The sequence below is a fragment of the Orycteropus afer genome, unplaced genomic scaffold (genome assembly GCF_000298275.1).
Source record: "Orycteropus afer afer isolate SDZICR_OR568_19922 unplaced genomic scaffold, OryAfe1.0 scaffold00495, whole genome shotgun sequence".
NCBI lineage: Eukaryota > Metazoa > Chordata > Mammalia > Tubulidentata > Orycteropodidae > Orycteropus > Orycteropus afer.
This window is the reverse complement of record NW_006922082.1, coordinates 259470-277713: the sequence shown is the minus strand read 5'-3', so window position 1 is coordinate 277713 and position 18244 is coordinate 259470. Positions and strand designations below refer to the sequence as shown.

Below are 18244 nucleotides of genomic sequence, written 5' to 3'. Positions count from 1 at the left end.
TGTGAGCTGCTCTCCGTCCTTAAAATAAAAAAAAGAAATACAGACAATGTTTCTTTAAAAGTCTCCATCTGCAAATCCCATTAGACGTGCATATAAGGTTTCTGATGATTAATAGTTGCCTGCGCGGTTTTGGTTGGAGGGGATCTTGTGTGCAAACGGGTTAACCCCACCCTCTCCTCTCTCACATTTCACTTCAGAAATGTGTCACTCTCTCCCCACCGCAGGATTTAAAAGTGTGTTTCAGAGAGCGCTGGGCCGGCCCTCTGCAGGCATTGGCTTCGAGGCACCAGGACAGAGTTCCTCATCAGCTGGTGGGGCTGAGCTGGGCCAGTGAAAATGTTCGGTGTCATCGGCGACAAATACACGCACAAGGCACCCCAATAGGCAGACTGGTGTGCTGGGGGGCAGGAAACGAGGAGTGAAGTCCGATATAGGTGTGTGTCACACATGTGCAGTGCTGGCCACATGTGTGCATACTTTGAGGAAAGACTTTAGTTTTGGTTTTTGCTTTGGTTCTTGGGGTGAATTTTCTGTTGAACTTTTTGTCCTCCTATTTCTTTTTCTTTTTTTTCATTTAAAAATATTTGGATCTAGTAAGGGTAAAGAGACAAACCTTTGAGAAGACTGAGGCAGGCTGCCGACACAGATGGATCCTGTGGCCAACAGCTGCATGAGGAGCCCCCAGCCCCCGGCCCCTATCTGGGGCTGCCTTCGAAATCCCCACTCGGAAGGCAATGGGACCTTGGGGCTCCCCCACTACCCTCCAACCCCATTCTCCTTCCACCAGAAACCAGACTTCCCGGCGACGGCGACAACAGCGTACCCTGACTTCTCGGCCTCCTGTCTAGCAGCCACACCACACAGCCTGCCCCGGGAGGAGCGTGTCTTCACTGAGCAGCACCCCGCCTTCCCACAGCCCCCTGAATGGCACTTCCCTGTCACAGAGGCCCGGCGCAGGCTCAATCCGGGCCCAGCTGGGGGCTCGCGGGAGATGGGGGCCAGCAGCCCAGGCTTGGTGGATGCCCTGGGAGGCCCATGTGAGGACTACGGGGTTCTTGGGAGCACTGCCAATGAGACGGAGAAGAAGTCAACCCGACGGAAAAAGGAGAGTTCAGGTAAGTGGCTGGAGAGCAGCCAACTGTTCCTGTACTAACTGTGTGACCTTGGGGAGGTCATTCATCCTCCCAGTTGCCCCACCATGAGATGTGAACAGTACTACCTAACTTACCCCAAGGCACGAGGCTAGATCAGGTGACCTTTGGGGTTTCTGCCCTTCGGAGTTCTAGGATTCTCTGATGGTGGGGGCGGACTCTGTATCCCCAGAGTTCCTGGGTCAGCAAGAGAATGAACATGGGAGTGCAGAGACAGATAAGGTGGTCTTGCCTCCCAAGAGCTCAGACTGGGAAGACAAAGAGGCTGAAAGGACTGTCTGGCAGTGGGAGGTGTTAGGACAGGGTGGTTTAAGGTGTTGTGGGAAACACCCGTTGCCTCCTTTGAGTCCCATGAGTTCACAAGGTGGGTTGTGATTGGTGGTGGTTGATGTGGCGTCAGCTTTCTGCCTTGGGTTGACCTTATGTACAACAGAACAAAAGATTGTCTGGCCTGTGTCCCTTCATGATCGTTGGTGTGTTGGAGTCCACTTTTGTGACTGTTGTGTCAGTCCATCTCACTGAAGGTGTCCTTCATTTTTGCCAACCCCTTACTTTACCAACTGTGTCCTTTACTAGCCACTAGCTTTTCATGATGATGTATCCAAATGACAGCAAGTTTTATTACTCTCATTCTGTACATGGGGAAAATGAGACACTGAACGTTTGAGGGGACGCTGCTAGAATGGGTTGAAATAAACTGACAAGTCCATTCCAGTTTGCCCACTCCTGTGTCCCAGGAAACCCCTCACTCCCAGGGAAACCTAGACGTGAGCTCTAATCCAGGCTCTCAGGCCTCCAGTCCCACAGCCTTCAGTTGGATTTCAAGCATTTTTAATGATATTTGTGCTTGAATAAACCCCCTAGATATAGTCAAACAGATTGTAATAACCACGACTTGTCCCTTGGTTGCCAAAGAGAAACAACAACAACAACAAACTGTTGCATCAAACAGCTTCTGCCTCATGGAAACCCCACGTGTGTCAGAGCAGAACTCTGCTCCATAGGGTTTCCAAGGGCTGATTTTCCAACTAGATTGCCAGGCTTTTCTTCTAAGACACTGCTGGGTAGATTCGAATCTCTAACCTTTCGGTTAGCAGCCAAGTACATTAACTATTTGCACCACCTAACTTGCTAAATAGACCAAAGCCCCATTACTGTTAAGTCAATTGCAACTCATAGCAGCCTAATAGGACCCTATACCAAGCCAAACTTACTGTCATCAAGTAGGATCTGACTCATAGCAACCCCTCCTTGGATTTCCGAAGCAGTATCTGTACAGAAGTAGATTGCCAATCTTCCTTCTGAGGAGTGGCTGGTGGGTTTGAACCACCAGCCTTCTGGTTAGCCAGCAAATGCCTTAGGCACTACGCCACCTATAGGACTATAGACTAGAACTGCCCTTGTGGGGTTTCCAAGGCTGTAATCTTTACAGAAGCAGACTACCACATCTTTCTCTCAAGGAGCAGCTAGTGGGTTCAAACAGCTGACCTTTTGTAGTGGGTTCAAACAGCTGACCTTTTGGTTAGCAGTCAAATGCTTTAACCACTGTTCCACCAGAGGTTCTCTGTTAAAAAGAAGGGCCCTTTAAATCCCCCGCCTGGTTGGAGATTTACTGAGAATTGGAGCATTTTTTTGCTTCTCCTCCCCAAAGAACTCTCAGTGACTTGACTGTGCATGTAGCTGAACAGCCTTCCCCTCTGTAGTGCCTGCATCTGTTCCTCCTCCAGCTCTGCCTCTCTACAAAGGCTGTGGCCAGCCGCCTTCCCAGACCTGTGAGCAAGGGCGTTGTGAGAGGATGGGCAAAACCAAGAGCCTTCTGGGCTCAGGCAAAAATCTCATCATTCTTCATTTCAGTGAATGGCCCAGGGCTAAGCTCAGATGCCAAGCAGCTGCCCACCCCTAGTACACATGGGCACCCTCTGCTGAATGTCCCACACTGCTCATAGGTTCAGACCTGAGGATAGGGTTCCCCTACTCAGGAGAGGCCCTGGGTTCTCTTGCAGGGTCCCCTCAGGAGCAGCAGCAGTGGCGTGAAGCAGGGCACAGCAAGCTGACATTCATTCATTCCCATATGGCTCCAAACCCACTCTCGGTTCCACGTGGGAATCTTTATTGCCCAGTTGCTCAACTCTTTGTTTGGAATTTAACTCAAGGAGAAGGCAGGAAAGACACACTTCCTAAGAGCTTAAAGAAAGAGAAAAGGATGAGTAAGTCTCTAAACCACCTCCAGGAATGAGAACTTCAGCTCAGATTGGACAAATCCATAAAGAACTCCCACCTACCACCCAACCCTGCCCATCCTGCTTCACTCGGTAGAGTCTCTATTTAAAATGTTATTTTTTTTTTATTGTGAATTCTTGCGTTAATTTTGATTTTTTAAATATTGCATGAAAATATTACTTATCTTGATTACTGGGGGTTTAGGCATCTCTTACATTTTACAATCAAAGTGAAGGTCTCCCTTCCCTCACCCTAGTCCGACTGAGCAATCTTTGGTGGTGGGACCAGCATCCGTAAAAACTGTGTTTCCCTTTGCTTCATCATCAGACAGACAGGCACAGTGTCAGCACCACAGCTTCGGGCTGCATGACTTTGGGCAAGCTCTTAACCTCTCGGAGCCTCTGTTTCCCCAGCTATAAAATGGGAATATGATAATGTTGTTGTTGTTGTTATGTGCCGTCAAGTCGGCCCCGACTCATAGCGACCCCTCCTTGGGTTTCCGAGGCAGTATCACTACGGAAGTAGGATTGCCCAACCTTCCTTCCGAGGAGTGGCTGGTGGGTTTGAACCACCAGCCTTCTGGTTAGCAGTCAAGTGCTTTAGCCATTATGCTACCAGAGCTCCTGGGAATATAATAACAGCACCTGCCATATAGAGCCTCTGTGAAGATCACAGAACAGAGGATCTGACAAACATTCATGTATTTATAGAGACAGTGCAATCAGATATTTCAAATATACTGTCTCAGAAATTCCTGAGTCTGGGGTGTAACATATGGGAGCTTCTTGCAACCCTTGTTGGTCCTAAAATCTGTTTTTCATCAATTAGGCGCTTGGAGCTCAGAGGCTGACTGGAGAGATTGGGAGGGGCGGGCTGTGGTGGTGTCTGGTAAATGCACCCGTCCTGGCTGGCTGAGGAAGCTCCTGTAACTGGAAGTTACTGCAAGTTTGTTGTAAGGGGAAAGTTCTCTGCTCTCTCTCCCTTTATTCTCTGCCATCCCCAAATGCTACCTGCTAATGTCCCCCCTGGGGGAGCTCTGGTAGCATAGTGCCTAAGGCACTTGACTGCTAACCAGAAGGCTGGCGGTTCAAACCCACCAGCTACTCCTCTGAAGGAAAGTTGGGCAATCCTACTTCCGTAGTGATACTGCCTCGGAAACCCAAGGAGGGGTCGCTATGAGTCGGGGCCAACTCGACGGCAAATAACAACAACAATGCCCCCTGGAAGGTGGGGCTGGTTTGCTCCAGTATCAGAAAGCGGGCTCCCTCCCCCCCTCCAAACTGGGACGCCCTGTTGGCTCACAGCACAGAACTGATTTAGGACACCAATGTGATGCTACGCGCATGACCGCTCCCAGCCCCAGGCCAGTGAGTGTTAAAGACCCCCGCTGGCAGGGACAGCTGCGAGGCCAGTGCTGTTTTTCCCCAAATTGTCCTTGCTACCGTGGTCGTCCTTAATTTATGGGAGTGAGGGATTTCGCGGTGATTTCCTGATGGGGTTCAAGGGAAGGTCGCTTGTGATCCGCCTGCTACAGGTGAATCTGATCCAGCCTGGGAAAGCCCTCGGGGCGGCTCAGCGCACACTCGCTCCGCAGGGATGCCTTTAATCAGACTCCATTTGTCTCATCCAGAGGCGTATCTATGGAAAATAGTGCCGACGGCAATTAGTTTTAAATTGTTGAAAGATCTCTCACAGTTGGCGGCGGAAAACTGCAATGGCAAATAGAAAACCGCTCATTGGTGTCTCCCCAGCCCCAGTGGCGCCCAAGGCTCGTGCAATTCCTGCCATACATAGCCTCTGGTCTGGTCCGCCTTCAGTGTTCCCTAGGCTTGTCCTTCCACCATTTCTCCCCTTCAAGAACTGATATCATCTCGTCCCTGCCTAACTCCATACTCGCACTTTGTGGAGGCTGAAGAACTCAGCGCAATTTGGCTCCTCTTGCCCTTGACCTCCCTCCACACCCTCCCACCCTCCCAAGAAGCCACACCAGCTTACCTGCATGGCAAACTCCCAGTCCCACTTGCTATCAGGCTGGCTTCAACTGCTCCGACCCCACGTGTGTCAGAGTAGAATTGTGCTCCACGGGATTTTCAGGGGCGGGTCTTTAAGAAGCAGATCACCAAACCTTTCTTCCCAGACCTCTCTGGGTGCACTCGGGTTTCAACTTTTGGGTTAACAGCCAAGTGCCTTAACCGTTTGTACAAACCAGGGGGCAAACACACTGCTTCCCTGACTCCGCTCAGGAGCCTCTTTTTGCCTGGAACACCCTTCCCTTCCCCCACTCTTCTGCCTGTTGGAGCTCTACTTATGTTAAGATCCAGCTCTCAAACCAACCTTCTAGGAATCCCTTTTTGACACACACACAACACACACACACCGGGAGCTCTGGTGTCGTAGTACCTAAGACATTTGACTGCTAACCAGAAGGCTGGTGGTTCAAACCCACCAGCGCTGCTTGGAAGGAAGGTTGGGTAATCTACTTCCGTAGAGATACTGCCTCACAAACCCAAGAAGGGGTCGCTATGAGTCGGATCCAACTCAATGGCAGTGAGTTTGGTTTTTTGGACGCACACACATCACCACTCCACTGCTTCTCCTCCTAAAATGGGAGTGTCGGGAGAGCTGGAATCAAGTCTGTTTCACCTTGAAGTCTCCCCAGCGCCTACAAACATTTGCACATGGGAGAAGCTCATTCGGTGTCTGGTTAGCAGCCTCTGTTTCAGCCTGGCATGGGGTTTCCGCCGTGTGTGCTGTGCTTCTGCAAAATACATCAGGCCCCTTACTCTGTCACTCACAAGAGAAGTGTGTGGAGAGCCAGACTTTCATCATAAAACCAGGCCAGGGTCAGGGTGAGTGCTGGGGTCAGAAAGACCCATAAACACCCACCTGCAAGCTGGGCTGACTCTGCAGAGGCACCCCCAGGGGGAGCTGGGGCCAGATCCCCAAGTACCAGGTTGCCGTGGCTAGACAGCATGTTGGGGGGGGGGGTACAGTACAGCCAGGGGTAGGTGGCTAAGAAGTCCAGCTATCACTCTGGAGTGTGGCTGTGTGCTCCAATCTAGAGGAGAGGGTGCTTTGTCCTGGTTTGCACAGAGGTCCCCATTGGTGAGCATCTGCCTGGCCAAGCACCCCTTCTTGCCTCGCTCCCTCGCTGCTCAGCAGTGAGCAGTGGCTATGGGGGCCTGAGGGCTGTAGAGACAGGGACAGGGTTCTAGCAGTGGTACAAATGCTCCAGTTACGAACCCCTCTAATGAAAGCAGCATCTCAGAGTGAGGAGGTCTTCAGGGCTTTCCTAGCCCAGGGACCCATCCACTATAGAATTTGCCACTGTAGATAGGGTATTTTTTCTGGCCACATGCATGCAGATCCTTGAATTCTTACACCATCAAGAGATGAAAAAAGAGGAGGTAATTTTAGAAAGGAATCTCTAAAAAAGGAGGTTGTTTGACAAAGAAAGAAAGAGACAACAGGGTGGTGAGAATATAATAAATGGACAACTCCAGTGAGTGCCACTTGGATCACTGGTGTGACTCTGCCCACAGTAGTTACAAGGTGATCTCATAGCCAGGCCGGCCCCTGACATGGTGATGAGGAGTGGGGGCCAAGGTTAAGTGTGCTAACCAGGAAGACCCGGTTCTGATCCTGGGTCCATAACTTCCTGCCTATATGACCTCAGGTGAGTCCTGAACCTCACTGAAATGAGGATTAACTGTGTCCACTTCGGAGGGTTGCCTGGGGGATGTAAAGTCCACAGCTAGTGCTGCCTGACAATTGGTAACCCCTTAAACCTTTCTCTTTTCAAAATCTTTCCCTGATGCTGGCTGTACCCAATTTGCCCACGCTCAAAGCTTAGTTAGGCAGAATGACCCAATGAGCTCGGATGGAGCCTGTGCAGCCTGCAGCCTGCCGCCAGTTGGCCTACCTGTCCTCTGCAGACAACCTGGCCCAGGGTCCATGCATGCTGGGTGGGGCGCAGTTTGAGTGGCTGCACAGCCGCTGCAGCACCTCTCACCCCAAGCCCATATCCCCCCACGAGGAAGAAGCCTTAGGAGGGAGTGGCAGGAACCCCACACTCTGCCCAGGTCTCTGTGGGTGTCCTCTGCCTCCTGGTTGAAACTCCTGCCTGTCCTCTGACAGGCAGAGAAGCATGCTAGGGAGGACCCCAGCTTGGACTCTGCCTTAACTCAGAGGCACCAGCCCAAAGCTTGAGCAGGGCTAGCTCAGGCCCCTGCCCAGGCAGAGTTGAGAAGTTCTGCAGAAAGTCAGTTTTCCACAAGGCAGCAGGGTTCTGACCAGCTTCCAAAATGTAAAGGTCCAAAGATCCTGTGGCCATAAGAAGATCAGTCAAGGGGCCCTAACACCCCTCCAGGCTAAGGTCTCAGGGTTCTGCCCCCCCTTGACTACTTCCCTGAGTTCAATAAATCAGACACACCTGGTCAAGGTAAGCAGGGATGGATCCCAGAGGCACAGCATTTCTTTCTTTCTGTGGGGCAAGATTCACAGCCCCTGCAGACCCCCAGAGCCAGCCCATCCATGTCCCCAACTCTCTCTCTGCTCACTGAATCAGGCTTCCCACCCATTTCGGCTCACTGGCCAGGACCCCGCCCTTCCATCCTTTTATTAGCTATTGTCAAGTCCAGACTCAAGGCAACCCGTGCATATCAGAGTAGAACTGCTCCATAGGGTTTTCACTGGCTGATTTTTCAGAAGTAGATGGCCACCTTTTTCTTCTGAGGCACCTCTGGGTAGACTTGAACTATCAACCTTTCGATTACCAGCCAAGCACATAAATGTTTGCTCCATCCAGCCTATCCTTGTATATTGCATGCTTATCTCTTTATTTATTTTTTTTTCTTGCACACAGTGCTGGAGAAACTGAGCAAAGGGGCCTGGGGCTTGAAGCCCACACTTCCTTCGGTGACAGTTGAGGGTGACATCTGGAACTTATAAACACAAACAAAGCCCAGCACTGCCCATGCCCATCCCCCCCATCTTGCTTCCACCTCTCCTCATTTCTACTGCATCCCTGCCCCCTTCACTTCTTCTCCCCCTCTACCCCCCCCCACTCCTCTTCCAGGGTCCCCACATCCCGTCTCATCACCTAGTTCATCCCACTCTCACCTCCACTCTCCCTCACCCCACATGCTCACTGTCCTCCCCTTACCTCTGCCCACCCTCACTGCCACACCCAGGACCCTCAAGAAAGACAGCTCCAGCTCTAGCCATGCCCATTTCAGAAAACATAGCCTGATAGTCCCCGACCACTGCTGAGCTCCACAGAGAGGCTGGGAGTCCTACCTGTGTCTCTCTAGGCCACTGTAAGAGAGGGAAAGGGCTGAACACTGAGATGAGGCAGGTCCCAGGTCCAAACACCCAGCAGGTCTCAGGTTGGTTCCTCCAGGAACCATCATTTTCATGGTTTGACCCCTTGTTCTGAGGTTGACAGGAGCAGAACTCACAAGAACATCAAAGTGTCCACGCTATGATAGCCAAGGAAGTCATGCACACCGTTTTCAGAGGGTTTGCCAAGGTCTTGACCACTTACATTATGTCCAAGATATCCTTTCCCTTTTCTCTCCTTGAGGAATTCTTGGACACAAACCTGAACCCAGACACAGGCACTGTCCCTCCATGTTTGTTCTACCCCCAAGGGCAGCATGACTTAGTGGGCATGGCCCTGGACTGACCCCAGAGGACCTTGGGCAAGCCATTTAGCTTCCCTGGGGCTTAATCTCCCTAGCCTTTAATTCTAGACAAATTCGTATCTTACCTACCAAAAAAACCAAACTACACTCACTGCCATTGAATATATTCCAACTCATAGCAACCCTCTTTGGGTTTCCAAGGTGGTAAATCTTTACTGAAGTAAATTGCCCAGTCTTCTTTCCACAGAGTAGCTGGTGGGTTTGAACCACCAACCTTCCGGTTAGCAGTCAAATGGCTTAGGCACTATGCAACCAGAGGTCCTTAAAAGCATTTCCAGCAGCAACCATTCAGGGACTCAAACCCTCAATTTTCTGATTGGGAAATCAGATGCCTTATCCATTAGGCCACATGGCCTTACCTTACCTACCTCACAGAATAATGAAGAGGATATAGTGGGAAGTAGCCTAATAGTGTGAAAATATCAAGGAATTCCGAGTTCTTGGTTCAATTCTATCACTAACTTGCTGTGTGCCCTCAGGCAAGTCCCTTACCTTCTCTGGGCTCACCTGAAAAATGAAAAGGCTAATGATATTAGTTCATCTCTAAGTCTACCATCAGCTCTATTGTTCTATGATTCTGTGGTAGATATGAAAGCCCATGGAGAGTTTATCTCTGGGGAAAAGAAACTCATTATCACCTGCAAAGTGCTATTCAAATCTGGGGCACATGACACTATCTGGTCATGGATAGCAATTTATATAAAATGATACTGTGAGAGCTGGGGAGTAGGGATAGCAGGATTCCAAAGAGACGTGGTCCCCCAGGTCTGTCTGACCCTCCCTGTAGCTCTGATAAAGCTGTCTGCTAACTTTAGAAAGGTCTGCCAAATGTGACAGCTATTTACGAAATTATTTGCACTGGGTGGTATAAAAGCCCATGGAAACCGCAGTCACACACATGCATCCTGTTTGCATTTGTCTGGCCACTGTCAACTGTTCCATCACAGTCCTGCTTGCTCTGAGGGTCGTCCTGGGAATCTAAGACCTGGCAGAGGCTGGAATGGGGGTGGCTCTTCTTGATCCACAGAGGCAACCGGCTGAGCATGGGCACCCACCCTCTGCAGTCCTGGAAGGGACACCTGGTGCCTCAGCGGACCAGGCACTAGTGGCCAGATCCAAGCAGGGATGCAGGAAAGTAGTGGAGAAGGGAAAATATTTAAAAGGCCAAACCTTTAAAAGGTATCCCTTTTGCTCAGCCTTAGAGACATGGTACCTTAAGGAACATCTTATCTGACCTCCATCCATGAACCATCTCTCCAGCTTCATCTCCAATGCAACCTCTTAAGATGATTCTGTCAGATGGGGTCTCAACAGTGTGTCAGGAACTGTGCTACACTGTGCTAGGTGCTAACACATGTGGTTGATCTCATTTTACTTTCTCAACAGTCTTATGATCACAGTGGGCAGATTGTTGTTGGTGGCCATTGAGTCAGCTCCAACTCATGACAACCTTATGTAAATAGCTATTCTCATTTTACACATGAGGAAATGGAGGCTCAGAGAACTCAAGGGACTTGCCCAAGGTCAGAGAGCTCTTCCTTGGAGCCAGCCTCTGCCAGTGGTCAACACCTAGGCAAGGTCTGCAAAGGGTCCTTGGACACCTCTGCAAACATAGCTCTCTTCCCTTCAGCTCTAGGCAGGAAGCTTTGCATGTCAGAAAGAGAGAAATTCCCCCACAACCACGATTTTTGGATTGAAGACTTTGGGAAGGTTTGGGGAGTGTCTTGGGATAGGGCATAGGATTGAGTCTCTAGATCTAAAACAAACTCACCACCACCAAGTCAATTCAGACTCATAACCACCCCCATTGGATTTCCAAGCCTGTAAATCTTCACAGAAGCAGATTTCTTCATCTTACTTCCACAGAGCAAGTGATAGGTTTGAACCACTGACCTTTTGGTTAGCAGTCAAATGCTTTAACCACTGTACCACCAGAGATCTTTCCGGATCTGACTAAAAGGAGGAATTAGAGTTCAAGGCAAGAATGTCTGAAGGTGGAAGAGGCTTCAAGAGATCATTGAGGCCAGGGGTTCTCAATAGGAGAAGGGGTCAGGGAAAGAAGAAGATGTTAGGGGCCTGAACTTATACATTAAGAAAATTCTGACACTACTCCCCAGATGAAAGAAGATTTAGCCCAATCCCATGGTTTCACACTTGGGAAAACTGAGATCCAGAGAGCAGAGGGAGACTCCCCAACAAAGACCTACTCTATTGAGACCAAAGCATCTTGGCGGAAGCGGTCACGAACGAGAACTTTGGTAACGTGGCCGGCTGCACATCTCTGGGCCAGAAACAGCACCAAGTGCTCAATTTTTCTTCTTCTATTTTGATTTTTTTAATGTTGTAATTTTTTATATTGTTGCAGAACAAATTGAACCATAACTTGCACTCCAGTGCATTCACAGCTAGCTTCCGGGACTTTTGGCCCTTTTATCGTTTCTAACAGTGATGAGAGTTTTTCCTCTCTCAGAAGTTGATGAGAGATCAGTGTCCTCCTGGCATCAGTACCCCTCACCCACCCACCCACCCACACCCATGCATGGGCGTGGCCCCAAAGTTCAGGCTTTTTTCTATGTCCTCTTCATTCCCATCCTAAATCAGAATAAGTAGCAAGCGAAGGCTAAGAGATGGGAGAGGTGGGTGGCCAGGGGGGCTGGTCTTGTTTGACAGTGGTCAGAGGCCCACATAGCCAGACCAAGAAGATCAGCTTCAAGGGGAGTTCTCTCCCTTTCTCTTCTCTCTGGAAAGATACTTGCAGAACTGTGCGTGTGAGAGGGGGGTTGTTTGTGGGGAACTCCATGGGGCACATGTGTATTCCTAGGCAAGCCTGAGTAAAGGGGAAGGTGAGTGTGGGCTGAAACCCAAGCTGACGCTCCCAGGAGCCCTGGAAGAGGAGTCAGGCAGAGCCTCCATTGTCCAGGACCATCCAGCCAGATGAAGATGGCAGAAACTGACTCCAGGGTTGAGAGCTACTGCTCTAGAGTTAGGTAACCTAGATTTGAATCCCAGCTCTGCCACCTAAAAGCTGCTGGGCACACTGGGCAAGTTCCTGGCCTCTCTACGGCTGATACCTCCTCTGTGAACTGAAGAGACCTGGCAAATATTTACCGAGGGCCTCCTACCAGCCAGGTACGGAAGGTACTAGGGGCTAGATGCAAGGGTGAGAAAAAAAGCAGCTTCATCCCTAGGGTGGGAACTATTAATAACATAGATGAACGTGACAATGCTAACCAGTTGCTATGGAATTAATTAAGGCTCAACCTGGATGGACCCCATTGTGAGAGCACAGCTGTGCTCCATAAGGTTTCCAAAGGCTGGGATTTCGGAAGTAGATAGCCAAGTCTTTCTTCCCAGATACCTCTGGGTGGACTTGAACCATCAATCACCAATCCTTTGGTTAGCAGCCAAACTGCCTTAACCCAGGGACTCCATAACAATGCTAACCCAACCCAACCCAACCCACTGGCATCCAGTTGATTCTGAGTCATAGGGACCTCCACTGGGTTTCCAAGCCTGTAAATCTTTACGGAAACAGACTGCATTATCATTCCTCCCAGAAGCAGCTGGTGGGTTCGAACCGCAGACTTTTTGGTTAGCAGCCAAATGCCTTATTCGCTATACCACTAGAGCTCCTTAATTGGAAGACTACTGTATATTTATCCAGCAATTTGTGATTTTTAAGGTGCTCTGGTGGTACAGTGGTTAATCACTCCAGTTGGTGGTGTGAACCCACCAGCCACTCGTGGGAAAAAGATGAGGCAGGAAGTCTGGATTTAAACTCATGGTCGTTGAGTCTTTCCCAACTCATAGTGACCCCTCCTTGGGTTTCCCAGGTGGTATCTCCACGGATATAGATTGCTAAATCTTCGTTTGAGGAGTGGCTGGTGGGTTTGAACTTACAGCCTGTGGAGCAGTTTTACTCTGTCCTACAAGGTTGCTACGAGTCAGAATCGACTCGGTGGCAGTGTTTTATTTTATTTTAATTACTTTTAGAGCATTTTCCACACACTAATTTGTCCATTCTTCTCAATAACCCTGTGAGGTAGGTGTATTATTTCCCCCATTTTCTTGATGAAATTGGTGACTGAGACCCAGAGAGGTGAAGTGTCATCCTCAAAGTCGCCAGCAAGAGATTCAGGATTCAAACCTCAGGGCATGTCCCCTGGACACTTCGGTTACACAGAAGAGTAGGAACACTTTGCGCCTTGGGGTCGGAGGGAACTGTGAAATGAGCCACTGACTCCGCCTGGGGTCTAAGCTGCAGCCTGGGTTTCCTGGCCTCACTCTGGGGCCCGTGGGCCAGGAGGCTCCGAGAAGGCCGCGCATCCGCTGCGTGACCACCCCTCCCGGGCCCGCGGCCAGGAGGGGGTGTGGCGCTGGCGGCGGTCAAGGCCGGAGGATTCCTCGGGGACCCCCGGCCCGGGCTGTGCGTCCTTCCCCTCCAGCCCACGCTCCCTTCCGGAGGGGTCTGAGCCTGCTTCTTCGGCCGGGAGCCAGAGGCTACCGGGCAAGCAGCCCGGACCGGGGACTCAGCCCCTTTCCCTCCTCCTCGGGCGCGCCCCGCAGGCGGCCCACTCGGGCCGGGCGCCGCGATACATCCCCATTCCCAACGGGGCTGCGAGGAGCCTCCCGGCTCGTCTGGTGCCCTGCAGCGGGAGTTTCAGGGGAGCAGCCCTCTGACTTCTCGGGGTCGCGGGTCGAGAGCGGTGCGCCCACTCGTCTTCCCGCCTGGGCGCCAGGCGGGCGCGGAGCGGCGAGGTGGCCCCGGGAGGATGCACAAATCGCTTTACCGTGCGCCTCCTGGCGCCTCAGAGCCACCCCCTACCCCCACCGTCTCTCTGCTCCCTGGCCGGGGCGGAGGACACGGAAACTGCAATACAGAGGGATTGAATGAAAAGTAGAAGGAAGCGTTGAGAAGGGACCCAGCTAGGCTCCCAGCTCCAAATTGGAACGCAGAACCTCTCCAAATTGGAGAGGTTTCTACAGTTTCCTCCGGGCCCCCGGCAACTTGGCAGCTGGGCGGAGAGTGTGGGTGGCTTTCTTGCCCTGCTCCACCAGGCGAAATCCTCTGCCTAGCCCTCCAGGCCAGCTGAGACCTTTACGCCTCTTCACCCTCCACATTGCAGGGTGGGAATGGAGTCTTTGAGGGAGCAGGGGGCTGGGGTGCTGCTTTGGGTGTGCAGGTGTGTAACTTTGGGTAAGACACCTGCCTTGAGTTACGGCCTTCTAGTCTGTGAAACACGAAAGACTTCTTAAAGCCCCACCATTCACCGAACACGTGGCATGCCTTGTTAACTGACTGCGTAAAGCTGTATGTCTCCTTCCTGTGTGCCCCTCCCCCACCATGAAAATGACGGGAGAGTCACCTCTTACACCACCCAGGAGATAACCATAACAGTCCCTTTCGTTTGTACAGCACTTTGCAAACCCTTCCTACATGTTTTTCATTGGAACAGTACATGAGTCAAACTTCCTTTGATTACTGGCTTTTGAGGAACTGAATGAACTCGGACAACTTGCTCAACTTCTCAGTGCTTGGTTTTCTGGTCTGTAAAATGAGCATGATACTATAACCCCCCTGGCTGGGTTAGTGTGAGGAGATAAGGGTAGCACAAATGGTTAAGTGCTTGAGTACTGTTCTGGTTACCTAGTGCTGCTCTGACAAGGATATATCACAAATGGGATGGCTTGAACAAACAGGACTTTATTCTCTTATAGTTTGGAGGCTTTAAGTCCAAGTTCAAAGTGCCAGGCTCTAGGGGCTGGGTGAAAGCCCTTCAACCTTGGGCTTCAGCTCTGCCTCCTGCTCCTGGCCCACTGGACCTAGAAGCTTTTCTTCACTCAGACAGCTACTTGCTGCTTAGACTGACAAGCCCAAGGCTGACAAGTAAAAAGGCACAGTCCCGATGTTACCAAACCACACAACAGGCCATTAATTCAAGCCCATTGAAAGTCCCAAGGTCAGCAGAACATGGCGGACTGCTGAACAACGACATGGCTACATGCAGGGTTCAAGTGTGCCATAAGCTAGAGACCACTTCCCAAGGCTTCTGCTTATATACAGGAAGCAGAACACATTCCATAAGGCAGCTACTCAGCTGCTCACAGTAGATTCCACCGTGGAGTTGATTACCAGTCTCATCATGGGGAATACTACATCCAGCTGCCCAGCCACTCAACCAGGCCCAGCTAAGTTGACACACAAACTTAACCACCACAGGCGCTAACTAACTGAAAGATGTTGTTGTTGTTGTTGTGTGCCGTCGAGTCGGCCCCGACTCATAGCAACCCCTCCTTGGGTTTCCGAGGCAGTATCACTATGGAAGTAGGATTGCCCAACCTTCCTTCCGAGGAGTGGCTGGTGGGTTTCAACCGCCAACCTTCTGGTTAGCAGTCAAGTGCTTTAGCCACTATGCTACCAGAGCTCCTAACTGAAAGATAGGCAGTTGAATTCCAGCCAGAGGCACCTCAAAAGAAAGGCCTGGTGATCTGCTCCTGAAAGATCACAGCTTTGAAACCTCTGTAGAGGGCAGTTCTACTCTGACACCCATGGGGTCACCGTGAGTTGGAATTGACTTCATGGCAGCTGGTACTGTACTGGTAAGGTGTTTGGTCCAATGCCTGGCACAGTCTGTTCCCCTGGACCCCTGTAGCACTTAGGATTGATCTCATCACTCCACCTCCACCGTGTCTAACCTGGAGCCTCCTTCCAAGGGGTTCAGATGGACTTTCCAGACTCGGCCCCTCCCAGGGTCAAAGACTGAAAGAAGCTTAAAGCCTCCCTTCTCAATTTCCGTGTGCACACACATCCTCTGGGATCCTGCTAAGATGCAGGTTCTGAGTCAATAGGTAGGTGGTAGGGCATGTGTGACCAGCGCCTGGTGATGCTGATGCTGCCAGCAGCAGATGGCATTTACAGAACAGTGGCTTGCAAACTTGATTGCGCATCAGATTCTGTTGGAGAACGCATTACATTGGGGTGGGGCTGATTTGCATTTCTAACAAGTTCTCAGGAGATGCTTAGACTGCTGGTGGGTGGGACTACACTTAAAGAACCTCTCTGCTTTAGGGCATCTCACCCCCACAAGCTTTCAGTCGCTAATAACATCAGGGCTGGGTGATGGAGCTCATGAAATAGCCAAAGGCAGCTTCATACACTTCAGGAATAAAAGGTGTGTGTGTGGGGGGGTGTATAATCTGAGGTTGGGAGTAAAAATGACCTCCCAGTTCTCAGGGGGCTAAGGCACCGGAAGGAATGGTGAGTGGACAATACAGCTTCTTTCTTAGAGTTCTTTAAAAATAAGAGACATAACGGGCAAAAGAAAGGGAACCGATTGGTCTTTGGCTCACGGGCTTCCTGGTCTGGCCCTCTCTCCCCAGACAACCAGGAGAACCGAGGGAAATTGGAGGGTGGCAGCAAGGCCCGCAAGGAGCGGACAGCCTTCACCAAAGAGCAGCTGCGGGAGCTGGAGGCCGAGTTTGCGCACCACAACTACCTGACGAGGCTCCGGAGATACGAGATCGCGGTGAACCTGGACCTCTCTGAGCGGCAGGTGCGGCCCAGGCAGGATCAGCTCTTCTCCGCCATCTTTCCTTTCCTCTGTTCCTTCCCTTCCTTCCTCTCCTCTTTCCCACCACCCTGCAGAACCTTTCATTATGCCCCTCTCCACGGTCCAGTGGTTCTCGACTGTGTCCAGAGGCGAGAGTCATCTGGGAGATATTAATAACACCAGTGCCCAGGCTCCACCCCTAGAAGTCGTTCACTGCTCTGGGGTAGGATCCACCCATCAGAGTTTCCCAAAGGACCCCCCACCATGTGCAGTCAGCCTCGAACTGGTATGATTATTCCCAAACTTGCGTGTGCATTAGAATCAGCCGAGGCACTTGTTTGAAATGCAGGTTTTGGAGCCCCAGCTCTAGAGGGCAATCCTGCAGTTAGATTGCGTGGGGCTGGGAATCTGCACTCAGATGTGCAGATGGTTCCTGGACACACTTTGAGGACCCTTTGTTTCAAGCTCTGACATTGCTAGCAACTTTCAGTTTCTAAAGCACTTCCCCAGAGTCCTGCAGTTAGAATAAAACTGATTCAAAGCCTGCCTCTACCACTTTCTAGCTCTGGACCTGTCATAATTCCAGCCTGCAGGCAATACTGGAGCTCAGACATGTCCAGACCAGAGTTAGTTAAATGGAAAATACTTAATATTTCCTTTATACCATGGGTCTAAAGGAAACCCTATGGGCAGTTCAACTCTGTCCTGTGAAATCGATTATGAGTCAGAATCAACTCAACACAACACAACAATGGCAAAAGTGCCCCCAGGTGCCTGGGTGATGGGAAGTGGAGGGAGGGGGTGTTGGCATGGAAGGAGCGGGGCACGTGAAATGGGTAAAGCCAATGGAGAATGACGTTTAGAACCTTTCTCCCTGACTATCTCTGGTGGCGTAGTGCCTAAGGCACTTGACTGCTAACCAGAAGGCTGGTGGTTCAAACCCACCAGCCACTCCTCAGAAGGAAGTTTGGGCAATCTACTTCCATAGTGATAACACCTTGGAAACCCAAGGAGGGGTCTCTATGAGTCGGGTTTGACTCGACAGCACATAACAACAACAACATCTGGGACCTGGCTTTCTCTGGAGACCAGGAGACAAGCCTCTGGACCGATTTGAGTGTGCTCCCTTTGGTGCTCACTTCCTGGGCCTTTGGGGAGTAGAGAGGGCCAAGTGATGATTTTACAGCTGGGACCTCTGGAACTGCGCCCTTGTGACAAGGGGAGGGGGTCGCACTAGCCCTGGAGTGACTGGGCCCCTTTGCTTCCATTCCTAGGTCAAAGTGTGGTTCCAGAACCGGAGGATGAAATGGAAGCGTGTGAAAGGGGGTCAGCCCATCTCCCCGCATGGGCAGGACCCTGAGGATGGGGACTCTGCAGCCTCTCCAAGTTCAGAGTGAGATCACCCATGGAGACAAAAAGACTGAGGACTGAGCTTCATACCCGCTGCCCCACCCTCATCCCACCTTCGCCTTCTCTCCACCCACCCCAGGGCTGCCTTCCCATGTCCCAAAGTGACTCTTGGATTTGAAGCTGCCCAGCATCCTGGAGGCCCTAAAGTTTCCCAAAAAGCTCTGTTTAGCATTGCTCTGACTTAGGAGCCCCTTCCCTGGGCCTCTGT

At 51.1% G+C, this 18244-nt stretch overlaps 1 protein-coding gene across 1 annotated transcript; it reads left to right on the top strand.

Annotated features, from left to right (window-relative positions):
- The first annotated feature begins 646 nt into the window (after window positions 1-646).
- On the top strand, window positions 647-18023 carry MEOX1 (mesenchyme homeobox 1). Its single transcript, XM_007955199.2, has 3 exons — window positions 647-1115; window positions 16457-16629; window positions 17901-18023. The coding sequence occupies exons 1-3, from the start codon at window positions 647-649 to the stop codon at window positions 18021-18023; spliced, it is 765 nt and encodes a 254-aa protein (XP_007953390.1).
- The last annotated feature ends 221 nt before the right edge of the window (window positions 18024-18244 follow it).

What these genes read in the sequence shown, in the direction of transcription:
- MEOX1 (XM_007955199.2), top strand. Translation starts at nt 647, where the DNA reads ATGGATCCTGTGGCCAACAGCTGCATGAGGAGCCCCCAGCCCCCGGCC. An exon ending in ACGGAAAAAGGAGAGTTCAG is followed by an intron (nt 1,116 to 16,456) that starts GTAAGTGGCTGG and finishes CTCTCTCCCCAG; the next exon opens with ACAACCAGGAGAACCGAGGG. An exon ending in TGGACCTCTCTGAGCGGCAG is followed by an intron (nt 16,630 to 17,900) that starts GTGCGGCCCAGG and finishes TTCCATTCCTAG; the next exon opens with GTCAAAGTGTGGTTCCAGAA.